Source organism: Mustela erminea, chromosome 1, assembly GCF_009829155.1.
Source record: "Mustela erminea isolate mMusErm1 chromosome 1, mMusErm1.Pri, whole genome shotgun sequence".
Lineage (NCBI taxonomy): Eukaryota > Metazoa > Chordata > Mammalia > Carnivora > Mustelidae > Mustela > Mustela erminea.
In genome coordinates this window covers 117,898,750-117,919,732 of record NC_045614.1, presented here as the reverse complement: position 1 = coordinate 117,919,732, position 20,983 = coordinate 117,898,750, and the positions used below count along the sequence as shown (strand labels likewise).

Below are 20,983 nucleotides of genomic sequence, written 5' to 3'. Positions count from 1 at the left end.
GTATATCAATTCTTAAAAACCCTTTAAAGGGGCTTGGGGAATGTGTAACTACACCTACAGATTTTGAAATCAAAACTATATGACGATACATAGACTCACCCTCAAATGCTGTAAAAATTATATTGGCTTTATCATCCTGAGTTTTTATTACCCATGCCATATAAACTCATGAAAATACTGATTATTTCCCCTCCAAATATCAGTTATTCTTTTATATCTATCAATTATACACAGAGAAGCCCTGATGTTGATTTCACCCTCCATACATCTTAGAATGCTTCTTAAGTTTGATGAAACAATTACTCTCTAGTGGCTTCTTGCTAGCCTTTGAGCATGGTGTCATTGTCACTGTTCACAGATCGTCCTTTATATGAATTTTGGAGTCTCCAAGATTCAGAAGCCCTGAGTCCTTGTTTGGGATACATTAGTTACCCAGTGCCTTAATCCTCTCATTTATGAATCTGACATAATAACATATACGTCTTTTTTTAACCTTCCAGGGTTATTGTGCCAAATTATATAATACTCTTGAAAACACCATAGCATTTAGAAATGTAAGATGATATTCTTTTGGGTGGATGGCTTATAGTTTTCTACTAAAATAATGACTTTCTCTTCTGTAGTGATCCATGTATCTTCTTAAAAATTCCAATATTTCGGTTCACATTCCAATTCTCAGTTCAATCTCATTTCACTGTCAATGTTTTGACTAACGAGATACCAGGGATTTAACGTAGTAATTGGTTTACTCATTCTTTCCATACAAACTTTAAGTACAACCAATAATAATAATGAAGGCTAATTACTGATGTACCAGACATGAACTAAGCACGTTATTTGCATGAACTAATTTAATCCTTACAACACCCAATGAGATAGTTACTATAATTGTGGCTTCCATTTTATGTATGAAGAAATGGAACTGAGACAGTTTAAATGACTTGTCTCCGACCACACGGCTCATGGCTCATGAGTGGTAGAGCAGGGATTTGAACCCACACATTTAGGACAGCAGAGCCTAGAAGCTTAACTACTACTCTATACTGCTGTCTCAGCACCATATATACCTCTCCTTAGAATTTCTGCAAATCCCTTATGAGGATTAGTCCTTGTGAGACGATTACTGAAAATCACTCCCAAACTAAAAAAGGAGACTTTACACCTACCACTATCTTATTACAGGCCTCTGCAGGTTTGGAAACATAGTGGACTGAGGGTGGATGGCAAAGCCTCTCTTGGCAGTCTCTTGGCCTCTGTCTCCATCACCTTCCACACCTCAGAGAAAGGGATTTTTCAACATGCAAATCTGATTGTACCCTCTGCTGAGTAGAGTTCCCTAGTGGTTCCCCTGGCTTTCATGAAATTCCGAAGCTTACCCACCTCTTCCTACCTCCTCTCCCATCATTGTCTTTCCCCTTCAGCCCCCTGGAATAATGTTTCATGCCCCACTGCCCAACACAAACCATTTCCTCTTAACACCTTGATGCCCCTGCTGTCTTTCATTAAGCCCCCCTCCTTCAAACCTCAAATTTGGATTTAATTGGAGGGGAAAGCCCGCTCACAAACCTTGCTCTCTGCTCTCATAGCAGCCTGTGCATACTCTGACATTGCATTTATTACGCTGTATTGATTTATTGACTTGTCTCTCCAGATAGAACACAAATGTATCTTTTCAACAGTTCCATTTTTCCCAGCCTGGCACATTTCTTGGGACACAGCATGACACTGTTCAATAAATGTTGAACGAGACAAGGGTGGGGTAGGGTGTGGCTCTAGTCCTAGACAAGACTATACACTGCCCCCTGAAAACTTCTGCTCAACCTCCAGGTTGACAGTTATGGATTTGTCATTTCTTGTCCCCACCCTTTTATTTTGGGGCACTGTGGACACTGCACATTTGACTTGGTTAGAGAACAGGTACCTATTTTTAACTTTTAAACATATAGCAGAGTAAGCCAGGTTAACTCCTTTGGGAGCTTTTCCTTGATGCAAATGTAGCCCAAGAGAGCTTTGTGGCATCCCTGGTCCCTCATTCACATGCAGCCACTTTGTGAGCCAAGCAAGATGAAGAGAATATGTTACCTCTGCATCTCCGGGGTCCTGAAGAATCGCTGCTTCCATGAACAGGATGGTGACGGGTAGGTCCCCTTCCTTCAGTCTTTTTAAGCCTTCTTCAAATGCTCCAGGCCAGTCCTTGAAGGGATTTTCAGTGTGAAAGTAATATCCCTACAACATGGAGAAGGGAACTATGAGATCTATTGATTTATCTCTTCATTCTGATATTCAGTGAGCTCTTTTTGAATTTGAATTTAATTAATTTATTTTAATTATTTAACTTATTTAATTATCACTGTTTTTTCTTCTTCCTGTGAAGGTAGTACATTTTCATTATATAAATTTTGGATGATGATATTTTGTTATTGAATAATATAAAAAGAAACAAAAGCTATCCATCATGCCACAACATATCACTGCTAATATTTTAGGGTTTGTTTTCTATTACTCTTTTGCTCTTTTTGCTTTAGCCATTTCCCCCTGAGATTTAAAAAATACAGAGTTTTAGATGTATTTTTGCAAAGTGCTACCACTCATTCCCCTGAAATGTTAATGCCACACACTGTACATCTGCTTATGTGCTGTGACTCTTTGGAGGGCTATAAACCATTCTACTATCTACCATTTTTTCTACCTTCCTACTCCTTGAGCCAGTTTTTGTCCTGTGGGGGGCTATATTTGCCCGATTGAGAATGCGTGTTTCAAAGTTATAAGCCTTTTCTTTCAAAAATTTAAATTGTACAGAAGTATAAATAATCTTTTTCTATGAATATATAAATTAAACAAATAAGCTCATATACAGTCTTGTACCTTAAGCCCCACATAGTTTTAGTTTTTAAAATTATTTGCATTGTGCCAAAACTTATTTAACCAAGGTCCTAATGATGGACATTCAGGTTACTTTCAATTTTTTTGTTTTCATAAATAAAGTTACAGTGAAAACTTTGTGCTCAAATCTTTGTCTGCCTATGATTATTACCTTAGGATAGACTTCTAGAGGGATTTATTAGACTAAAGGCTATGAACTATTTTGAGGGCCTTGATATGTATAACTGAATTGCTTTTGAGATTTGCCCCAAGTTAAACTCTAATTGGAAATATCTGAGGGAAATGATTTGTTGCAACATTACCAGCATAGGTCATCATAATATCCTTCTAATTTGATAGATATAAATAAGCTAGTCTGTAAATGATGCTACTAAGGTTTTGAAATCGGTTAAATAGAGACTTTCATTCTCCATTGTCACTGAGAAAGACCGCCCTCTTTATCTAAGCCACAGGGTATGTCCAGTTTATGTAGTGGTGTTACAGATATGGGGTCCCAGGGGCGAGGAACTCAGGGTCCCAGCCATGCCTCAGGGGCATGAATTATAGCCTAGAGTCTGACAATCTATATCAATGTTTTCTCTTCTTGCTTAGCTTTGATTTCTTTGTGGAAGAGGGTTTTTTTTTTAATAAGATAGTTACTCTGATTTTATGAGATTGCCTGGCCTACTGAGGGGCAGAGAATACTGGGGGAAGGAAGACATTTTAATGACTGTAGATTAAAAATCCTCTAAGATCGAAGACTATTCATCCTCATAATATATTGCTACATAGGCACTCAATAAATATTTGTTGGATTGAAGAGATGGAAGTTATGCAGAACTGAATATTATTGAGACTTCCTCCACCACAAAAAAATCCATAATACACACATATTATATATATACACACACACACATATATATATATATATATACACACAAACTAGTTTTTCCTTCAGTAAGAAAATTCCATATCTTTTTCTATCCTTCAAGTCATTTAAATTTATTTCTGAAAAGTGTCCCTCCCCTCTTCGCCAAGTGTTCTTATTTTTTTATTATTTATTTACCTATATTTATTTATTTATTTTTTCACCAAGTGTTTTTAAAAGCATAAACCCAAGGGCAACTGGGACTTCATGGGCAATTTGGCTGGTTGTTGACTAAATTCACACATTTGCTGGGGCTCCTTTCAGGAGAATATGTTAGGCTTGGGAGTTGTCCCTGGGACTTGACCTGGCTGTGTGAAGTGTATCTTTTCCACTTAGTTTCTTTGTTAGCTGTGTAAGGACCACCTGTGAAATATAGCCTTAAGCCCCCACCTTACTCCCCTGTCCGCTGATACCATTTCTATTAGCTAATTCACCTGGCTCAATGAATGAGTAACAAAAAGCACTGCGAGATTAGTCAGTTCTTGTTCCAACCCACCCTCAATGTCAGTTAGTTCAGTAACTTGCTAACAGTCAAGAGGCAAGCTCTTGGTGGCTGCCAAGCTGTAGTAATTAACATTGATAAAAATAAGGGTATTTCATTCCAGCTTTGCTGTCTTCACACATTGGAGGATTACATTGTTTTCATCCACCAGGATTTCTTCTAGGTCAGACTGACATTAATTTGTCTACTTAATTCTTGACTTTTCTGCAAAATAGTTAATGACTAATTTATAAAAACATGATGCCAAGATGTTGAGAAAGCTGGTCAGCATATGTAAGAACAGAATCGGTCACCTTCTCACTGGCCGAGATTGTAACTTGGTTCTGAGCTTCTTGGTTCTCTGATATCCAGTTCCTCCGAGCCATTTCTTCCCATTCTGCCTGCATCTTATCCCAAAACTCTGTATCTGACTAGGAGACAGGAAAAATGAAGAGAGATGGATTTAGGACCATGTATGTCACCTGGTTTATTACTAGAAAGAGAGTTTTCCTCATAGATCAGAATGAGTTCTGAGGAGGCATAAGATGTTCAAACTGGCCACATCCAATGATACTCATGGTTGAAGAGCTCCTGGAGGGTACTTAGTGCGCAGAGTGTTGAATTGTATTAGTTGTGACTTTCTCCAGCAGGAAAATAGTTACCATCTGAAGGACGAGGGTCATATATACCGAATTCAGCTAAAAATCCATTACTTGAGCTGCTTCAAGTGTGGGCACTGGGCACACATTATAGGAAGGAAGGTCTTAGAGCTGCTCTCAGGATATGAGGAATTACAGCCATGGCTTTGGGACTGAATGGGCAGTGACCTAGGGAAGCAGCTGACTATGGACAAGGGAAAATAACACTAATTGACCCTACTCTGTGCTAGGCACTGTGCTAAGAAAACACTGAACATAGAGGATTATGGTCACAAAGCTAGGAGTTCATAGGATCAGGACCCCAGTCTGACTTTCAAGCCCATGCTCTATGAGAAACATGGCATCCTGGTGCTAAAAAATGAAAGACATTGGCTTTCAGTGTGAACTTAACTGAGTCCTCTTAGGGAAGGTCTTGTCTATGGCAGGATGATTTTTTGAGAAATATTACTTTGTGTTTTTCTCCTTATAATTTTCCTTTATGTTTTCCAAAAGGGAAACCAGGCCATTTGCTTCCCTTTACTTCAGGGGAGGACTGAAGCAGAAAATTTCTGAAAGATCTGTCCATGGTTGGCTGCTATTTTGGTAAGCCTGAAGAGAGTACTTTGGGAGTCCTGGTATGAGGAAAAAGGGGCAAATATTTTAAAGAGTTTAAGAGAGGAAGGGGAACTTCCCAGGGGTGGTAAAGAGAAGTAGGGCGGTGGATTCTGAGATGAGTGGGAAACTGGTGCTTAGCTTTGAGATTTTTCCCTGTGAACTGACCTGACTTCCAAAAGGGTGACAGATGGTCTGACAGGGGAGGCTGACTTCAACTCTGATTCCGACATGGCAGGGATCTAGAAAGTGGATTTCAAGGAACCACTTGTTGGGGCTTGTTGTTTGTTAGCCATCAGTATGACAGACAAGAGGGTAGAGACTCTGCCCTTGATTTCTGGCACCACATAATCCTTCCATATTTGGTGTCTGAGTCTAAGTTAGTAAGAGAGGTGCTTGGAATCTACTTAATTTTCTTTAAAGAAATCAAGGGGTGTTAGTGCTTGAACACCTGAGTCTGGGACCGAGATGCATCATCTTAACTGCAAATCTCGATTTCTAAGATTCTAAGTCTTGTGACTTGTTAACACGCCATCAAAGTTGCCCTTCACCATTCAATCCTTCTAGTCTTCCCTTCTACTCTACCCTCATGCCTGGTGGTGGTGGTTCTATGGTGGAAACTCTTCAAAGTTTATCTGAATGATAATTATAAGCTTATGGGTATATATGTTCAAGGAAAAAAGGCCAGATCAATGTGCTTAATCCCAGGCTGCTAAATAAATAGTAGGTCTTGTTATTCTCATTTATTATGTCCACAATACTCCCTCCTACCACAAGAGCGGTCCTGTCCTTTCAGCAGAGGCCTCCCCTTGACAAAGCCGCAGGGCTGCAAGTACCTTGACAAATTTGTGTCTGAGACTCTAGAAGCACATGGAATGGCCATCACTTATCCAGGTTAAGGTTAGGAATAAAACTCAAAGTTTCTTTTTTAGCAAGTCTTTCTAGCAGAATACCAAGTTATGCAAACAGAATTATCTCAGATATACAAAAGTAATGGCTTGATAAAAAATTAGAAAGAAATATGCTGCCATATTAAGAGTAAGTTATCTTTGAATGAAGGGATGATGGATGGTGTTTTTTCCTGCTTCTTTGTACTTTTCTGCACTTTCTGTATTTTCTATGAGTATGCATTGCTGTTCTAATTTTTTTAAAGGTTCAAAACAACAATAAAACAAAAACAATTATTTATCCTTTTTTAAAATACCATAAACCTGACCCTTAGATACTGAGGAATTTGGAAAAAATTTTTGAAAAAAATTTTGGAGACTTGTTTTCTGGAATAGCTTTTCACAGATGTAAGTTCAGCTTGTCTGCATAGAAACTAAGATAAGTCTATGGAGTGATTATAAAGTTTACTGATTTTCCTAATTCTTCTGATTGAAAGAATGAAGATGAGTTCATAACATGTACATCTGGATCACAGAAGCATGCATCACCTTTCCTGCAGTTTCAAATCAGATCTGTGGATGCAGAAATAAGACCACTATTTAAAACAGGACCTCAGTGGAGGTGAGGTTGCCAAGCTCTTATTTAATGAGATACACCAGGACTTACTGTTACCACTTAGAATGAGATCTGCTGACTAATTAAAGTGCACAGCACAGATTCCTTTAATTACAGGTGACTACTTTTAGCACAATCAATTCTCATCCAGTCTCAGAATCTAGATTTCATTCACGTAACTGCAATTAACACTGCTTCTTTTTTCTATTTCCAATCAATTTTAGTGAAACCTGAAGCACACTTGAATTTTAACTTTTGTCAACATGACTGAGGGGGTTTTTATGTATTGATGATTTATTAACTGTTCTGGGATTTTGTAGATTTTTTTTAATACTCTACAGGTAATAAGTTATCTTCTTACACCAGAAATGAGCTACTTGAAATTCATTTTCATTTTTAAAAAATAGCTTTCTGATTATAACAATGGTAGATATTCATAAGAAACTTGGGATATGTGGTAGAGTGGTTAAGAATAGCAGCTCTCTCCTCCTATAGATACGGGAACAAATGTGGCTTCATTACTGATCTTCTGTGAGACCCTTGACTCCTCTAGGTCTCATTTTCCTTATCTTTAAAATGAACATACAATAATGATATTGGTCATTTGTTATGAGGATTAAATGAGAAAATATATCTGTGGCATGAAACACATGGCAAGTGTTCAATAAGTGTTGGTGTGGTTATTAGTGTTTTGGTATCACTGGAAAAAAAAGAATGAAACAAAGAGCATCTACAACGTCAAAGCACAAACATACATCTATGAGTATCTTGGTGTTTTAATTTGCTGTAAACACATATCTTCTAGATTCCTTTCCTCTCTTTATTTAAATCTTTCCCTCTACCTCATTATTTTAAAATTGGAACAAAGTTAAGAAGATTATGGACAAAACAGATGTAAAATGATATTTAAGAGGAGTTGTTACAACATGGAGCAGGCCTTGAGTTATACTATTCCTTTATAAATAGTATGATCACAGTGATAGGAAACAACAATATATAACATGTTTGGAAAATAATAACTGTAAAGAAATGCACCAATAGCATTACTTTTACAGGATGCGATTATGAATAAGTGTGCCATCTCCTTTCCGTGTATTTTTTAGCATTTCCCAAATTTTCTATTGCTGACACATTATTTTTGTGAAAAAGTAAGATTTGGTTAAAAAACACTCCTGGGGTGTCTGGGTGGCTCAGTTGGTTAAGTGCCTGAACCTTGATTTTGGCTCAGGGTATGATCTCAGTTTTGAGAGATCAAGTCTTCCTCAGGCTCTGAGTTCAAAAGTCTGCTTGAGATTCTCTATATTCCTTTCCCTCTGCCCCTCCCCCTACTTGCACATGCTCTCTCACTCTCTCTAAATAAATAATTAAAACCTTAAAAAAAAAAGTTCTTCTTTTCAATCTCAATTCCTCCATGATGTTTCTCCAAAGACCCTAAACTAGAGGGATCTCTTGCTTCTCTGAGTTCCTCTGAGCTAACAGTGTGAGTGGTTAGGAAGAAGAGAGATGTGTGCTAAAAGCTTCTATTATCTGTAAACTTGAATAAGTAGTTTAAACCCATATGTACATTTTTTTTTTTTTTTTTGTCATTTGTAAAGTAAGAAGACTAAATTGGCTAGACAATAGCTCAGGTTTCTTTTCTACTCAGATTGACTCAAAAGATCAGAATAAGTGGGACAGGAAGTGGGCTTCTACCCTATTCACTGATCTCTAAAAATCGTACTTTATAGCATTTTCCCAGGCGTAATATTGACATTTTCCCTTTACTTTTTGATTGTAAAACTAGAAAATAAAAATTTCTATGAGAATCACGGTAAATGAAATACTAATTAAATTAAAACATAAAGAATAAAAAAATAAGCAATTCAATTTAGAATTTGGAAATTTTAAGGAAGAAAAGCATATTGCTACTTCCCACTCACTAGTCTATTTTAGTTATCCTTGAGTTAAAGTAGAGATACTTTCATTTTTGTGGTCAAATGTAATTGTTGAGTAGAAGTATCCTGGAGTTGGGCTGTGAAAGAACTATTTGATGTGAGATGGTTTGCCCATTGTGCCTGTGAGGAGTCTGACTTTCTTTTTGCTTTAGACATCCATTGATTAACTGTCACTAGATCAAAATATAAACAATCCATTCTCTATATGCAAAAGTAAAGAGAGTAGCCCTTACATGGCAAGCAATGAAAATCACTGTGCAAGTTTGGACATAGTATCTGCCACAACAATTTTTGTCAAAGTGAAATTATGTGTAGATCAGTTAGAGACCTAATTGCCCTGGGATCCAACAGTCCAGGCTAGCAAAAATGGCTGAAACATCCCCACTCACATCTCTTCTTGACTAAAAGCTAATATTATTTAAAGATTCCATGTGGCTGCCCAAAGAACATATTCAACCGGGGGCTGTAAGAATAGATGTTTGGCACCCTGTTCAAGAAAGGAATAGAATTTCGATTGGTCAGAATTAATTTGAGCTCTGGGTGCAGTTCTGGGTGTCTAACATAGTGATGGTCATTGGCAAGCTGGAGTCTATTCAAGCAAGAGTACATGGGCAAGAGTAACAGTTTATGAAGCAATTCACTGGTACAGCAAGGTTCAGAGGGGTGGTGGAACTAGGCAAGAAGCCTTAGCCTTGTCTTGCAGCCAGAAGAACTAGGGTGAATGAATGGCAGTTCCTGGGGAACAGATTTTTATCAAATGCCTAAAAATGTAATGGGCTCTTTCCTTTTCAGAAGGATGGATTCCTCAAAATTAGAAGTCTTTTTTTTTTTTTTTTTTTTTTTGAGAGAGAAGGGTGAGATGGGGGAGGTGGGGGGTGTAGAGGAGCAGAGGAAAATGGAAAGAGAGAATCTCAAGCAGGCGCCACACCCAGCATGGATACTGACAAGGGGTGCAGTCTCACAACCCTGAGATCATAACCTGAGCCGAAATCAAGAGTCAGACATCTAACCAACTGAGCCACCCAGGTGACCCAACATTAGAATTGGAATGACCAATGTGAGGAGTCCTTATAAAGATAATTCACAGATTAGCTTGCTTGATGAATTTTATAATCTCTTATGACCCCGAATATAACATTATAACATTATTAATGAGTTGATTCATTGAGTCAAACAGGAAGTCTCAAAATTTATAAAATCTCTATGGGATAAGAAATGGTCATGCTTGCCCTTTTTTCAATCTAAACAGTATAGGGAAGAAGACTCATGGGCTTTGGTGTCAGGTATAATGGGCCACAACTAGCCTTGTTCCCTGTCAAGAGAACTTCGGCAATTTCGCTCTTTAACTTGGTTTCCTCATTTGTAAAATGTAAAAAGAGTCTTGTAGAGTGGTCGTGCAGATGAAGGAAAACAATGTATGTAAAGGGCTTAAAACCTGTAACATTAAGAAAGAAGGAATGGGGGGTTCATTTGGTTAAGCACCTGCCTTTGGCTCAGGTCATGATCCCAGGTCCTGGGATGGAGCCCCGTGTTGGGCTCCCTGCTCAGTGGGCAGTCTGCTTCCCTCTCCCTCACCCCTCCCCCGGCACATGCTCTCTCAGCCTCTCTCTCAAATAAATAAAATCCTTCAAAAAAAAAAGAGAAGGAATTGGCAGTTTGTGTAATTTCATATTCACAAATGAAAAAAATGACTTTTTAAGATAGAGAGAGGATGCCATATCATAACCTGTAAACGGTGTGGTTCAGAAGTCTGAAAAACGACACTATTGGTACTAGCACTCAACACAGATTTTCTGGTTGCCTCTGGGTTAGACATGCTTCCTGGTTTAATGAAACTGGTCATCACAGCTCAAGTTGGCCAGCGCCTGGGCAAACAGCCCGAGGCTTTTGCCAAACCACGTGGTAGCAGGTTGGTTGCAAAATATGGGGAGAAAAAAATGGAATTGATGGGGAGGAGAGGAAAGAGCACCGCACAGGAGGCTGGAAATAATGCATGACTTGAGCAGGATGTCAGACGGCAACCAGAACCATTTCTAACAAAATCTAAGCTATTTTCCTGTTTTTTATCTTCTTCCCAGAGCAAGCCGCAAAGAGAACTGGAGTATTAAAACACAAGGAGCAAAACTTGTTGTTCAAATGGGCAGGGGTCATTTTTGAAAGAGCTTTTAGCATATTCACTAGCAAATGAATGCCTTTGTGGAGCCAAAGTTTCGCATGATTATATTCATCGTGGCTCCTGTGGTGTCTGTATTCACTACAGAGAACTGCTCTCCAGGGGCACTGGACCTGAAGCTTTGGAGACCCAACTGGGGTTTGCTGCTGCTTTGGGAGTAAGGTTTTGTGGGGCCAATTTCTCAGCAGCTGTGTATGTTTTGCAGGCCTCCTGAATGCTCGTTGGACAGCTGGAGACTGAGGGCTACAGGGCTACTTTACCATGGGCACAAGGAAGATGGGAGGGCCCTTGGGTTTGACCCTTGCCTCACATCCACGTGGGAACAAGTCCTGTGATAGTGTGATAGCCTGTGGATAGTGGTAGAAGTAGTCCTGGCAGGTGGCTTTCTTTTCATAAAAGGCAAGTGTCTAACTTAGGTGTTGATTGACGAGGCATCCACTTCAAAGATGGCTACCTTGAATAAGCACATCATGCCACTCACTCTAGATAAAGAGACAGGTTGTTCATTCCCAGCCTTCCCCTCCCTCCATTTTAGAGATCTTGTTGATTTCAATAACTGACCATTTGGTTGCTTGCTTTTTTCTCTTCCCATGCTTTAAATTCCTGCACTTGTGTTTTAAATTCACCAATAAAGAATGAGCCCTCAAAACCCTAGGCCACCCCACTCTCAACCCCAATAAAATCAGAACCCCAGGCCTGGTCTCTTTCCTCTCTACCCATGACCTCACTGTGTGGCCCCTGTAATTTCCAGGACTTGTAAGAAATACACTTTTCCTTTTCCTGGTGGTTATTGCTGAGAGGACCTTGAAATCATAATAAGAACAAGGGCTGGAACAGCCACAACACTGGTTCCTTTATTTTTTTCTTAAAGATTTTATTTATTTATTTGTCAGAAAGTGAGAGAGAGAGAGAGAGAGAGAGCACGCACACAGAAGTAGGCAGAATGGCAGGCAGAGGCAGCGAGAGAAACAGGCTCCTTGCCGAGCAAGAAGCCCGATGCAAGACTTGATCCCAGGACTGTGGGATCAGGACCCGAGCCGAAGGCAGTGGCTCAACTAACTGAGCCACCCAGGTGTCCCCACAAAACTGGTTCTTGATATGTTAAGACCAACACAGGACAATTATGAACAACAGGCAGTGTGATTCAGTTCTAGAGGGGCTTTCTTCTCCTTTAGCCATAGCCACATGTGGTGAAAAGTTACTGAGGAAACTCCCTACTAGCTTTAATAAAAAAAGGTATTAGAAATATTTACTATAACCCAAACTTTTATATATATATAATATCTATAACCCAAACTTTGGGGTTTAGTAAATATTTGGTGTTTGTGCTTGCATTATAACAGTATTATTGCTAAATAAAAATTTGGTGTTTGTGCTTGCATTATAGCAATATTAAAAGAATAAAACCAAACAAAACACCTGGGTACTACTGTTGGTAGTGGTGGTTACTATTCTCAAGAAACTCACGCTCTGATGATAAAATAAAAATCGAGGCAACTGTAATTCCAGATAGGGTGAACAAATGATGTAAAAAGAGATGAAATTACTTGCTAAAGTCACACGAATTTTGGTTAATAAAAAAGCCAGAATTCAAGATACTTCATTCTTTCCTTATTTGACAGACTGCATCTTCCAAAATGGCTGAAGCACTAATTCTGGTCCCTCATCCTCTCCAGAACCTTGCCACACTCCATTAAGAGGTGGAGTTCCTTGCCTGTCTTTGAATACTTGCCTTGGCAAATAACAATGCAATGGAAATGACCTGCCGTGGCTTTTGGGGCTAAATCCTACAAGGTGATACAGTTTCTGCCTGCCTCCCCCTCTTCGTCTCAGGATACTCACTCCTGGTATCTAGCTATCCAGATGACTATCTATCTAGCAAGGAAGCTCAGACCACAAAGAAAGGCCACATGCAGGCATTCTGGCTGGCTGTTGCAGCTAAGTTGTCAGATGACTACTGGCATAAGCCATCTGACATGGAAGTGAGAATGCCTTTATTTTTGTTTGTTTGTTTTTTTTTTAAAGATTTTTTTTTTTTTAACTTCCTAGGGTTCAGACTTCTAAAGATTTTTTTTTTTTTTTTATGTATTTATTTGACAGAGAGAAATCACAAGTAGATGGAGAGGTAGGCAGAGAGAGAGAGGGAAGCAGGCTCCCTGCTGAGCAGAGAGCCCGATGCAGGACTCGATCCCAGGACCCTGAGATCATGACCTGAGCCGAAGGCAGCGGCTTAACCCACTGAGCCACCCAGGCGCCCCTTAAAGATTTTATTTTTAAGCAATCTCTATACCCAACGCAGGGCTAGAACCCACAACACTGAGATCAGGAGTTGCATGCTCCTCTGACTGAGCCAGCCAGGGGCCGTGAGAATGGCTTTGGATTACTCCCACTCCTCAACATCACCATGAGCCATTGAGCCACACTGACACATACCAGAACAAAGATGAACCATCTTCTCTGAGATCTACACAAATTACATATTTTTTGAGCAAATTAAAAATTATTTTTTTTAAGCCATGAGTGTTGGAGTAATTTGTTACACAATCATGGTAACTGGAACATACTTTAAGTTCGAAGACTGGAGCACAGAAGAAAGACTAGGTATAGAGAATGGACCTTGAAGGATTGACAGGATAATGATGTATGGTAATATTTCCCCACAGAGTGTGCTAGAAACAAAGAGTTCTGTGGTCAAATGAGCTTAAGAAACTGTAGGTTAAAGCAGAGGCTGCAAATTGGTGGCCTATAAGCCGATCTAGCCAAAAGACATTTTTGTCCACTCAAAGTGGATCTAAAATTTTCCATCAAAACCCAGATTTCAACAAATCAAAACCACAATGAGATATCACCTCACACCAGTCAGAATGGCTAAAATCAACAAGTCAGGAAATGACAGATGCTGGCGAGGATGCGGAGAAAGGGGAACCCTCCTACACTGTTGGTGGGAATGCAAGCTGGTGCAGCCACTCTGGAAAACAGCATGGAGGTTCCTCAAAATGTTGAAAATAGAACTACCCTATGACCTAGCAATCGCACTACTGGGTATTTACCCTAAAGATACAAACGTAGTGATCCAAAGGGGCATGTGCACTTGAATGTTTATAGCAGCAATGTCCACAATAGCCAAACTATGGAAAGAACCTAGATGTCCATCAACAGATGAATGGATCAAGAAGATGTGGTATATATACACAATGGAATACTATGCAGCCATCAAAAGAAATGAAATCTTGCCATTTGCGACAACATGGATGGAACTAGAGCGTATCATGCTTAGCGAAATAAGTCAAGCAGAGAAAGACAACTATCATATGATCTCCCTGATATGAGGAAGTGGTGATGCAACATGGGGGCTTAAGTGGGTAGGAGAAGAATCAATGAAACAAGATGGAATTGGGAGGGAGACAAACCATAAGTGACTCTTAATCTCACAAAACAAACTGAGGGTTGCTGGGGGGAGGGGGGTTGGGAGAAGGGGGTGGGATTATGGACATTGGGGAGGGTGTGTGCTTTGGTGAGTGCTGTGAAGTGTGTAAACCTGGTGATTCACAGACCTGTACCCCTGGGGATAAAAATATATGTTTATTAAAAAAAAAAAAAAGAAAGAAGACACCAAAAAAAAAAAAAAAAACCAAAAAAAAAACAACCACCCAGATTTCAGATATCCATGAAGATTTGTTAATATTGGGCCCACAGGACTAGAAGCAGCAACTCACAGGTGATATGTGGTATTTCCATTTCCTTACCGCCATTGCCAGGTCATTATCTTTATCTCCTGGAAGTAAGTAGTTTCCAACTTCTGGATGAAAGTGAACATGTTCCTTCCTGCATGACTTCCCAGGCTCTTCATATGCTAATGTGTATTTTAGATCTTTAAATGGGGATATAAACAATAGTCCTTAAATGTGTGCATTCGAACCTCTGAGTGTGCATCTATCATTAGGGTTCTCTAGAACATAGCTTGGAAAATGCTGATACAGAGATGGGGCATCTGAAGTTCCACAAAAAGAGAACTCTTTGGTGGGATAAATTCGGTGTATCCTGAGAAACTACCAGGGACAGGAATTTACCGCATATAGTTTGTTTTCATGTGATTGTTTCCAGTGAAACTCAACTCCAATTAGCCAGCAGGTTCTCTAACCCTCACATCTGCTGTGTGAATCAGAATTCTTCAAGAATCTGTTGTTTTTTTTTATTTATTTATTTATTTATTTATTTATTTATTTATTTATTTATTTATTTATTTTTATTTCCAGCATAACAGTATTCATTATTTTTGCACCACACCCCGTGCTCCATGCAATCCGTGCCCTCTATAATACCCACCACCTGGTACCCCAACCTCCCACCCCCCGTCCCTTCGTGAACCATGAGAGACTATGGACTCTGAAGAATCTGTTGTTTTTGCTCTAGAAAAGGAAATGAAACCCAGAATGTGGAGGGAAGAATTAAAATAATTTTTGCAGGATTTTAAGAAGACAACTCATTTGATGAATTTATCTTGTCAATGCTAACTAACCATTTAAAATGGCTTTGAAATTACATATAATTATGTATACAGATTGGACAAAGACTGGAAGAAACATTAAAAAATGAAAGCAGTTAATTTATTAATGTCATGGGAATTCTGGGTAATTCCTAGCCTTTCCTCCCCCAACTTCCTGATTTCCCTTATTGTTGTTGCTTTTTAGAATAACTTAAATGAGAGAAAACCTTTAATAAAGGAATTATTTTTCTGGTGAACAACAACTTTTAAGTTCTATGATTGGTTCAGGGACCATAAAAAATGTAAATATCCTTAGTATTAGAAATAGTGATTAAGAGCAGAAGTTTTGGATTTACTCTTGGTAAGAATCCAAGTCCTATTAGTTAATTGTGACATGACCTTGAACATATGACAAAATCTATGTCTTGGTTTCTTCCCATTAAAATGGTGTTGTTGGAGGAGATGATTGAGAGGCTGTGACTGCCAGTGGGCCTTTGAGCTAAACATGGGTCATTAGAGGGTCCCTCACCTTCTCCCCCATCTCTTGGATGTCTGGTCTGCCTACTGTTGCCACAGTGAAACCTGTTCTTGAGAGGGGAAGGTATTGGGGAGACCATCTGGATGGTGTATATGATGCAGCCTTGCGAGGGGAAGGTATTGGGGAGACCATCTGGATGGTGTATATGACTGAACCCAATGAGTATGGTAACATTTGTGTAAACATTTTAAGATTCTGGTGGACAGGTATAGAGATCTCATAATGCAGCCACATAAGACAAGCCTCATATGTAAGTTCCCTTGCTTATGAAACCTGCCACCTACCCATTTGGTGCAGTCTGCCACTTTTCTACCTCTCTCCTTGCCCTCTGTGTTTGGGCCCAGTTTATGAACCAACAAATGGTGAGCCAGCCAGGAGACCCAAGTGACAGGCCTTAGGAAAGCTAGGCATTTGTAGGAAAATCTTGTGTTGGCCGCCGACCTCCATGTGGGCAGAGGTGGCCCATGTGTTAGATGTTTGTGGATCACCATGTGAGTCTCAGGACACCCTGAAAACACCAGCATGTGTGATACACTTGTTTGAGAAACTACACATAGCACACTGTGGCAAAGAAGAAAAATGAGCAGCTGCCGCCATGGACTGGCCTCTCGTGCAGGTGGCTTGTCTGGCCACTGATGTCCAGCTAGAGGCCGAAGCTTGAGTTAGAAAGTTGAAGAACTGAGGCCACAGAAGGACATGCAGTTGTCAACTATTTTTCTACCTTTGGGGTTGGCAGAGAGGGTGGGAGAGAAAGATAATAGTTTGGAGAACTTAATGGTCAATTTTACAAAGCTCAGAGGGTGCAAGATGCCTTGGGTTAAGATCCAACAGCTTGTGACAAAGCCTGAGAGGGATGCTGAGAGGTGGAAGGAATACCTGGAAAGTGAAGAGAGCCAAGAGCAAAGAGGGGGATGCTGTGATTGACAGTGACACCCAACAGCCTTATGCAGGCTGACCCTGAGCACCAAGGGAAATGTAAATAGTAAGCACCCTAGGTTTCCAATAATAAAGAACTACATCCCAAAACTCTTAGGAGAAACTTGCATTTTTTTCTCTTCCCTTGAAGTTATAAATCTTATCATGTCCTTGAAAGATAAGTACCCCAGGAGACAACTAAAGCCCTGCCCATAATTTCCTGAGACCTAAAGAAAAGAAGGGGGAGGGACATTTTTTAAAATACAGATTGCTTAGAGGCTTCCTTGTTCCAACTCCTGTCCACAACCACCATAAGATTACTAATTAAGGGCACATACAAATCTTAAAAGTCTTCTCTACAAATATTAATGAAAAACATTAGCTGTGTGAGTGAGTAACTTTCACTTGTTCCATCTGCCAGAGACACACCAGATTGAATTGTTTTATAAACCAGTGAATTTTACATCATACCAGATTAATAGCTAGTTTTGAAATGAAAGCTATGGGATCTCTGTTTGCATATGTTATGTTTGCCCATAGATATATATTACTTATGTGATGTTTTTCTTCCTCCAGACATTATGAACAAAATTAATTTGCAAAATATCTCTATTTAATTGGCTTAAAGAAAAGTAAGTTTTGGAGCTCATGGGTGGCTCATTCAGTTAAGCATACGCCTTCAGCTCAGGTCATGATCCCAGGGTCCTGGGATTGAGCCCCACGTCAGGCTCCCTGCTCAGAAACTAAAGCTTAGTTTCTTTCATCTGTTAAAAGGAAAAACTTTTCTTGGACTATTAGTTTATTCTTGATGAGATGATGCTCTTTACTTTTTAAGTAATCCGCCTAGAAAACAAGATTCTGTGTTTTACAAAAATTCATTGTCCCTTTGGTTAAATTGATAATTAAGTTTGTTTCACAGTGACCTTTTCAATCAAGTGTTTTAAACCTTTTGATATTTTTAACAACGTTCATCAAAATCAAATTTAATATTTACTTATTTGTCCAAAATCAAATCTATTTATTTATTTATTTATTTTTAAGATTTTATTAATTTATTTGACAGAGAGAGAGACAGTGAGGGAGGGAGCACAAGCAGGGGGAGTGGGAGAGGGAAAAGCAGGCTTCCTGCTGAGCAGGCAGCCCCATGTGGGGCTCAATCCCAGGACCCTGGGATCATGACATGAACCAAAGGCAGATGTTTAACCACTGAGCCACCCAGGCGCCCCCAAAATCAAATTTTAAGTGAGGGCTTGTGGACCTTGTCCTAACTGAGATTTTTCGGATCCCGGAGCATCTTAAAAGATATGTTCTCTCTCCTTATACAGCAAAGCTATTAAACTAATTAGGCTTATTTGATACATTAACTTAAAAAGGATGCATTATTAGATAAACTTTCCTTAGGGTATATTTATATAGAATTCCTGAAAATCTGATACGTCCTGATATAATGTTATCAGTCATAATTTTGAAATGTATGTCGCAGAAATAACCAAATTTCCTTGTCAATTGCATTATAGTGAACGCTCATCAGATCTTTAACTATGGCCATTTTAAAAGTCTTTTGCAACTTAAAGGCAGTTATTTTACTCTGATGTTTTTGTAAATATCTTCCTCCAAAAGTGCTTTATCTTCAAAAAGATTTTTGGAAAAGATTGATAAGTACAGAGTTCTAATAACTAAGACCAATTTACCTTCATGTGGGAGAGACAATAATGGACCTTTTAAGTGCTTCCCTAAGGCTACATGCAAAGCTTCTCGCTATGTCATGGGATGGTAGCCCAAGACCTGTGACTGTTCTTCCCCACATCAATACAATAGGCCCACTACACTGATAATATAATATTTACTTATGAAGAGTTGTCTCTGTTGTGGGACAGCCTTTAGGCTTTGCTGGAACATCTGTGAGGGAAAGACAGGCAGTAAACATCTGGAAAATTCAAAGCCCACGTGTTGCTGTAAAGTTTCTGGAAACTGGTTGTATAAGACATACATTATTCCAAAAGCTGTGATTGACAAGACGCAAGCCTACCCAACCCCCCAAAACAGGAGAGAGATGAAAACCTTTGTAGGGATATTAGGGTTTTGGAGGACTTTTATTCCCACCTGGCACAGCGCCTCTGCCTTTTATACTGCCAGATAAAGAAAAGGATACATACGGAACTGGGAATCAGAACAAGTCACCTTTGAGAAGGCGAAGATACTCATAAAGCAGGTGAAATCTCTAGACATTTCCCACACAGGGCTACCACTTAAATTAGATGTGTCTGTGATTCCAGAAGGTATGGGTTGGGCACTATGACAGAGACAACAGGGGGAGAGAATACCCCTAAAATTTTTGCCCCAGCTCTGGAAGGGGAGATAAACCTGATGTACCCATAGAGCTCATAGCAGTGTACACAGCGCTCCCTCAGGTCGAGCCTCTCACAGAGGAACAGCATATTGTGGTAAGAACGTCCCTTCCTACCAAGGGGTGAATTAAAAATATGTTTCCCATTTTGACTAGATGGTTTTCCTATTTGCAGCAGAGGAGTGACTTGTCTGCCTGGCACTATCTCTAGAAATGCAGGGGCTGCTGGGTTTTGTAGGTATGCAGAGCCTCCTGATGCCCTGCCCCAATTCCTGTGAGGCCCCTGTGGCCTGTAGAGAGAGAGCAGGGGAGATTCTCATTGATGCCTGGTATACAGATGCCTAGAAGCAAGAATGAATCACAGCATCCAGTGGGCTGAACTTGGAATGTTCTGGCTGGAGATCACTCATGAGCCCTGGCTGTTAACCCATTACACTAACAGTTGAACGGTTCTAAAGGGATTAACCCCATGGCTCAGACAATCAGAAACCAAAGGATAGATGGCCATGAATAAGCCCTTGTGTGGTCAAGATATATGGAAAGACATTTGGGTTTATCTGCAAGAGCCTGAGGCTGTCTTCACTATTATCCATGTACTAATCATAAGGCATTGATCCCCACTGGAAATCAGGAAGCTGATGCCCTAGCCTGGGCACAAGTGATAACAACTGACTTTTTTATTTTCTTTCTTTCTTTCTTTCTTTTTTTTTTTTTTTTAAGATTTATTTATTTATTTGAGGGGGTGGGGAGGGACAGAGGGGGAGAGAGAGAGAGAATCTTTAAACAGACTCTGTGTTGAGTGCAGAGCCCAATACGGGGCTTGATCCCACTACCCTGAGATCACGACCTGAGCTAAAACCAAGAGTCAGATGCTTAACCAACTGTACCACTCAGGCACCCCACAGCGGTCTCTTTAGTAGATAGGAAAGACTAGATGTATAGAAAAAATGGCCACTACAGTGCCCAGGTGGAATGACAGATTGTCAAGGATGCAGGATTGCTTTTGAAATACACTGACTTGGTTAATGCATTAAGAGCATATCTCTTTTGTCTAAATAATGCCCAAGGCAGTTGCCAGAGAAGTCTGGGGCCATCCACAGGAGTTCTTAACCTGTAAAAGATTGGCAAATTGATTATACTTGTTCTCTCCCTCAGAGGGAGGGTTCTAAATATGTCTTGGTTTATGGGAACACTGCCTCTGGCCTAACCCAAGTTTTCCCATCGCTGTGCAAACCAGGCTGCCACCATTAGGGAATTAGAAAAGCTGAATACCATGTACAGATACCCTTGTTGAAAAGACAGTGATCAGGGGTCACATTTCAAAGGCGATAATATGCAAGACTGAGCAAAAGAATGACATTGAACAGATAGGTCCCACGTCCCCTATAACCCACAAGTGGTAGAGTTAATGGAAAGGAAAAATAAAATATTAAAGCAATGGGTTAAATTACTTATAGGTAAAGCTATCTTAGGTGGGTAGACTAAAGTACTGTTCCAGGCTTTAATTCATTTGAATGATCAACCAGTAGGGCCTGTTGCCCTCTGTGTCAAAATGGGGACCCTGAT

General features: G+C 39.7%; 1 protein-coding gene across 9 annotated transcripts in view; it reads right to left on the bottom strand.

The window, feature by feature from the left end:
* The window catches only part of PEX5L (peroxisomal biogenesis factor 5 like), a 221,894-nt gene that overhangs the window by 11,729 nt on the left and 189,182 nt on the right, over positions 1–20,983 (bottom strand). For 8 of the 9 annotated variants that reach the window (XM_032340150.1, XM_032340166.1, XM_032340176.1 and 5 more), the window contains 2 exons: positions 4,586–4,702; positions 2,083–2,226 (listed from right to left, as the gene is read on the bottom strand). In XM_032340150.1, coding sequence (XP_032196041.1) covers positions 2,083–2,226; positions 4,586–4,702 — 261 coding nt within the window. The remainder of the gene's footprint in view (positions 1–2,082; positions 2,227–4,585; positions 4,703–20,983) is intronic. The other variant, XM_032340140.1, reaches the window with a different exon arrangement.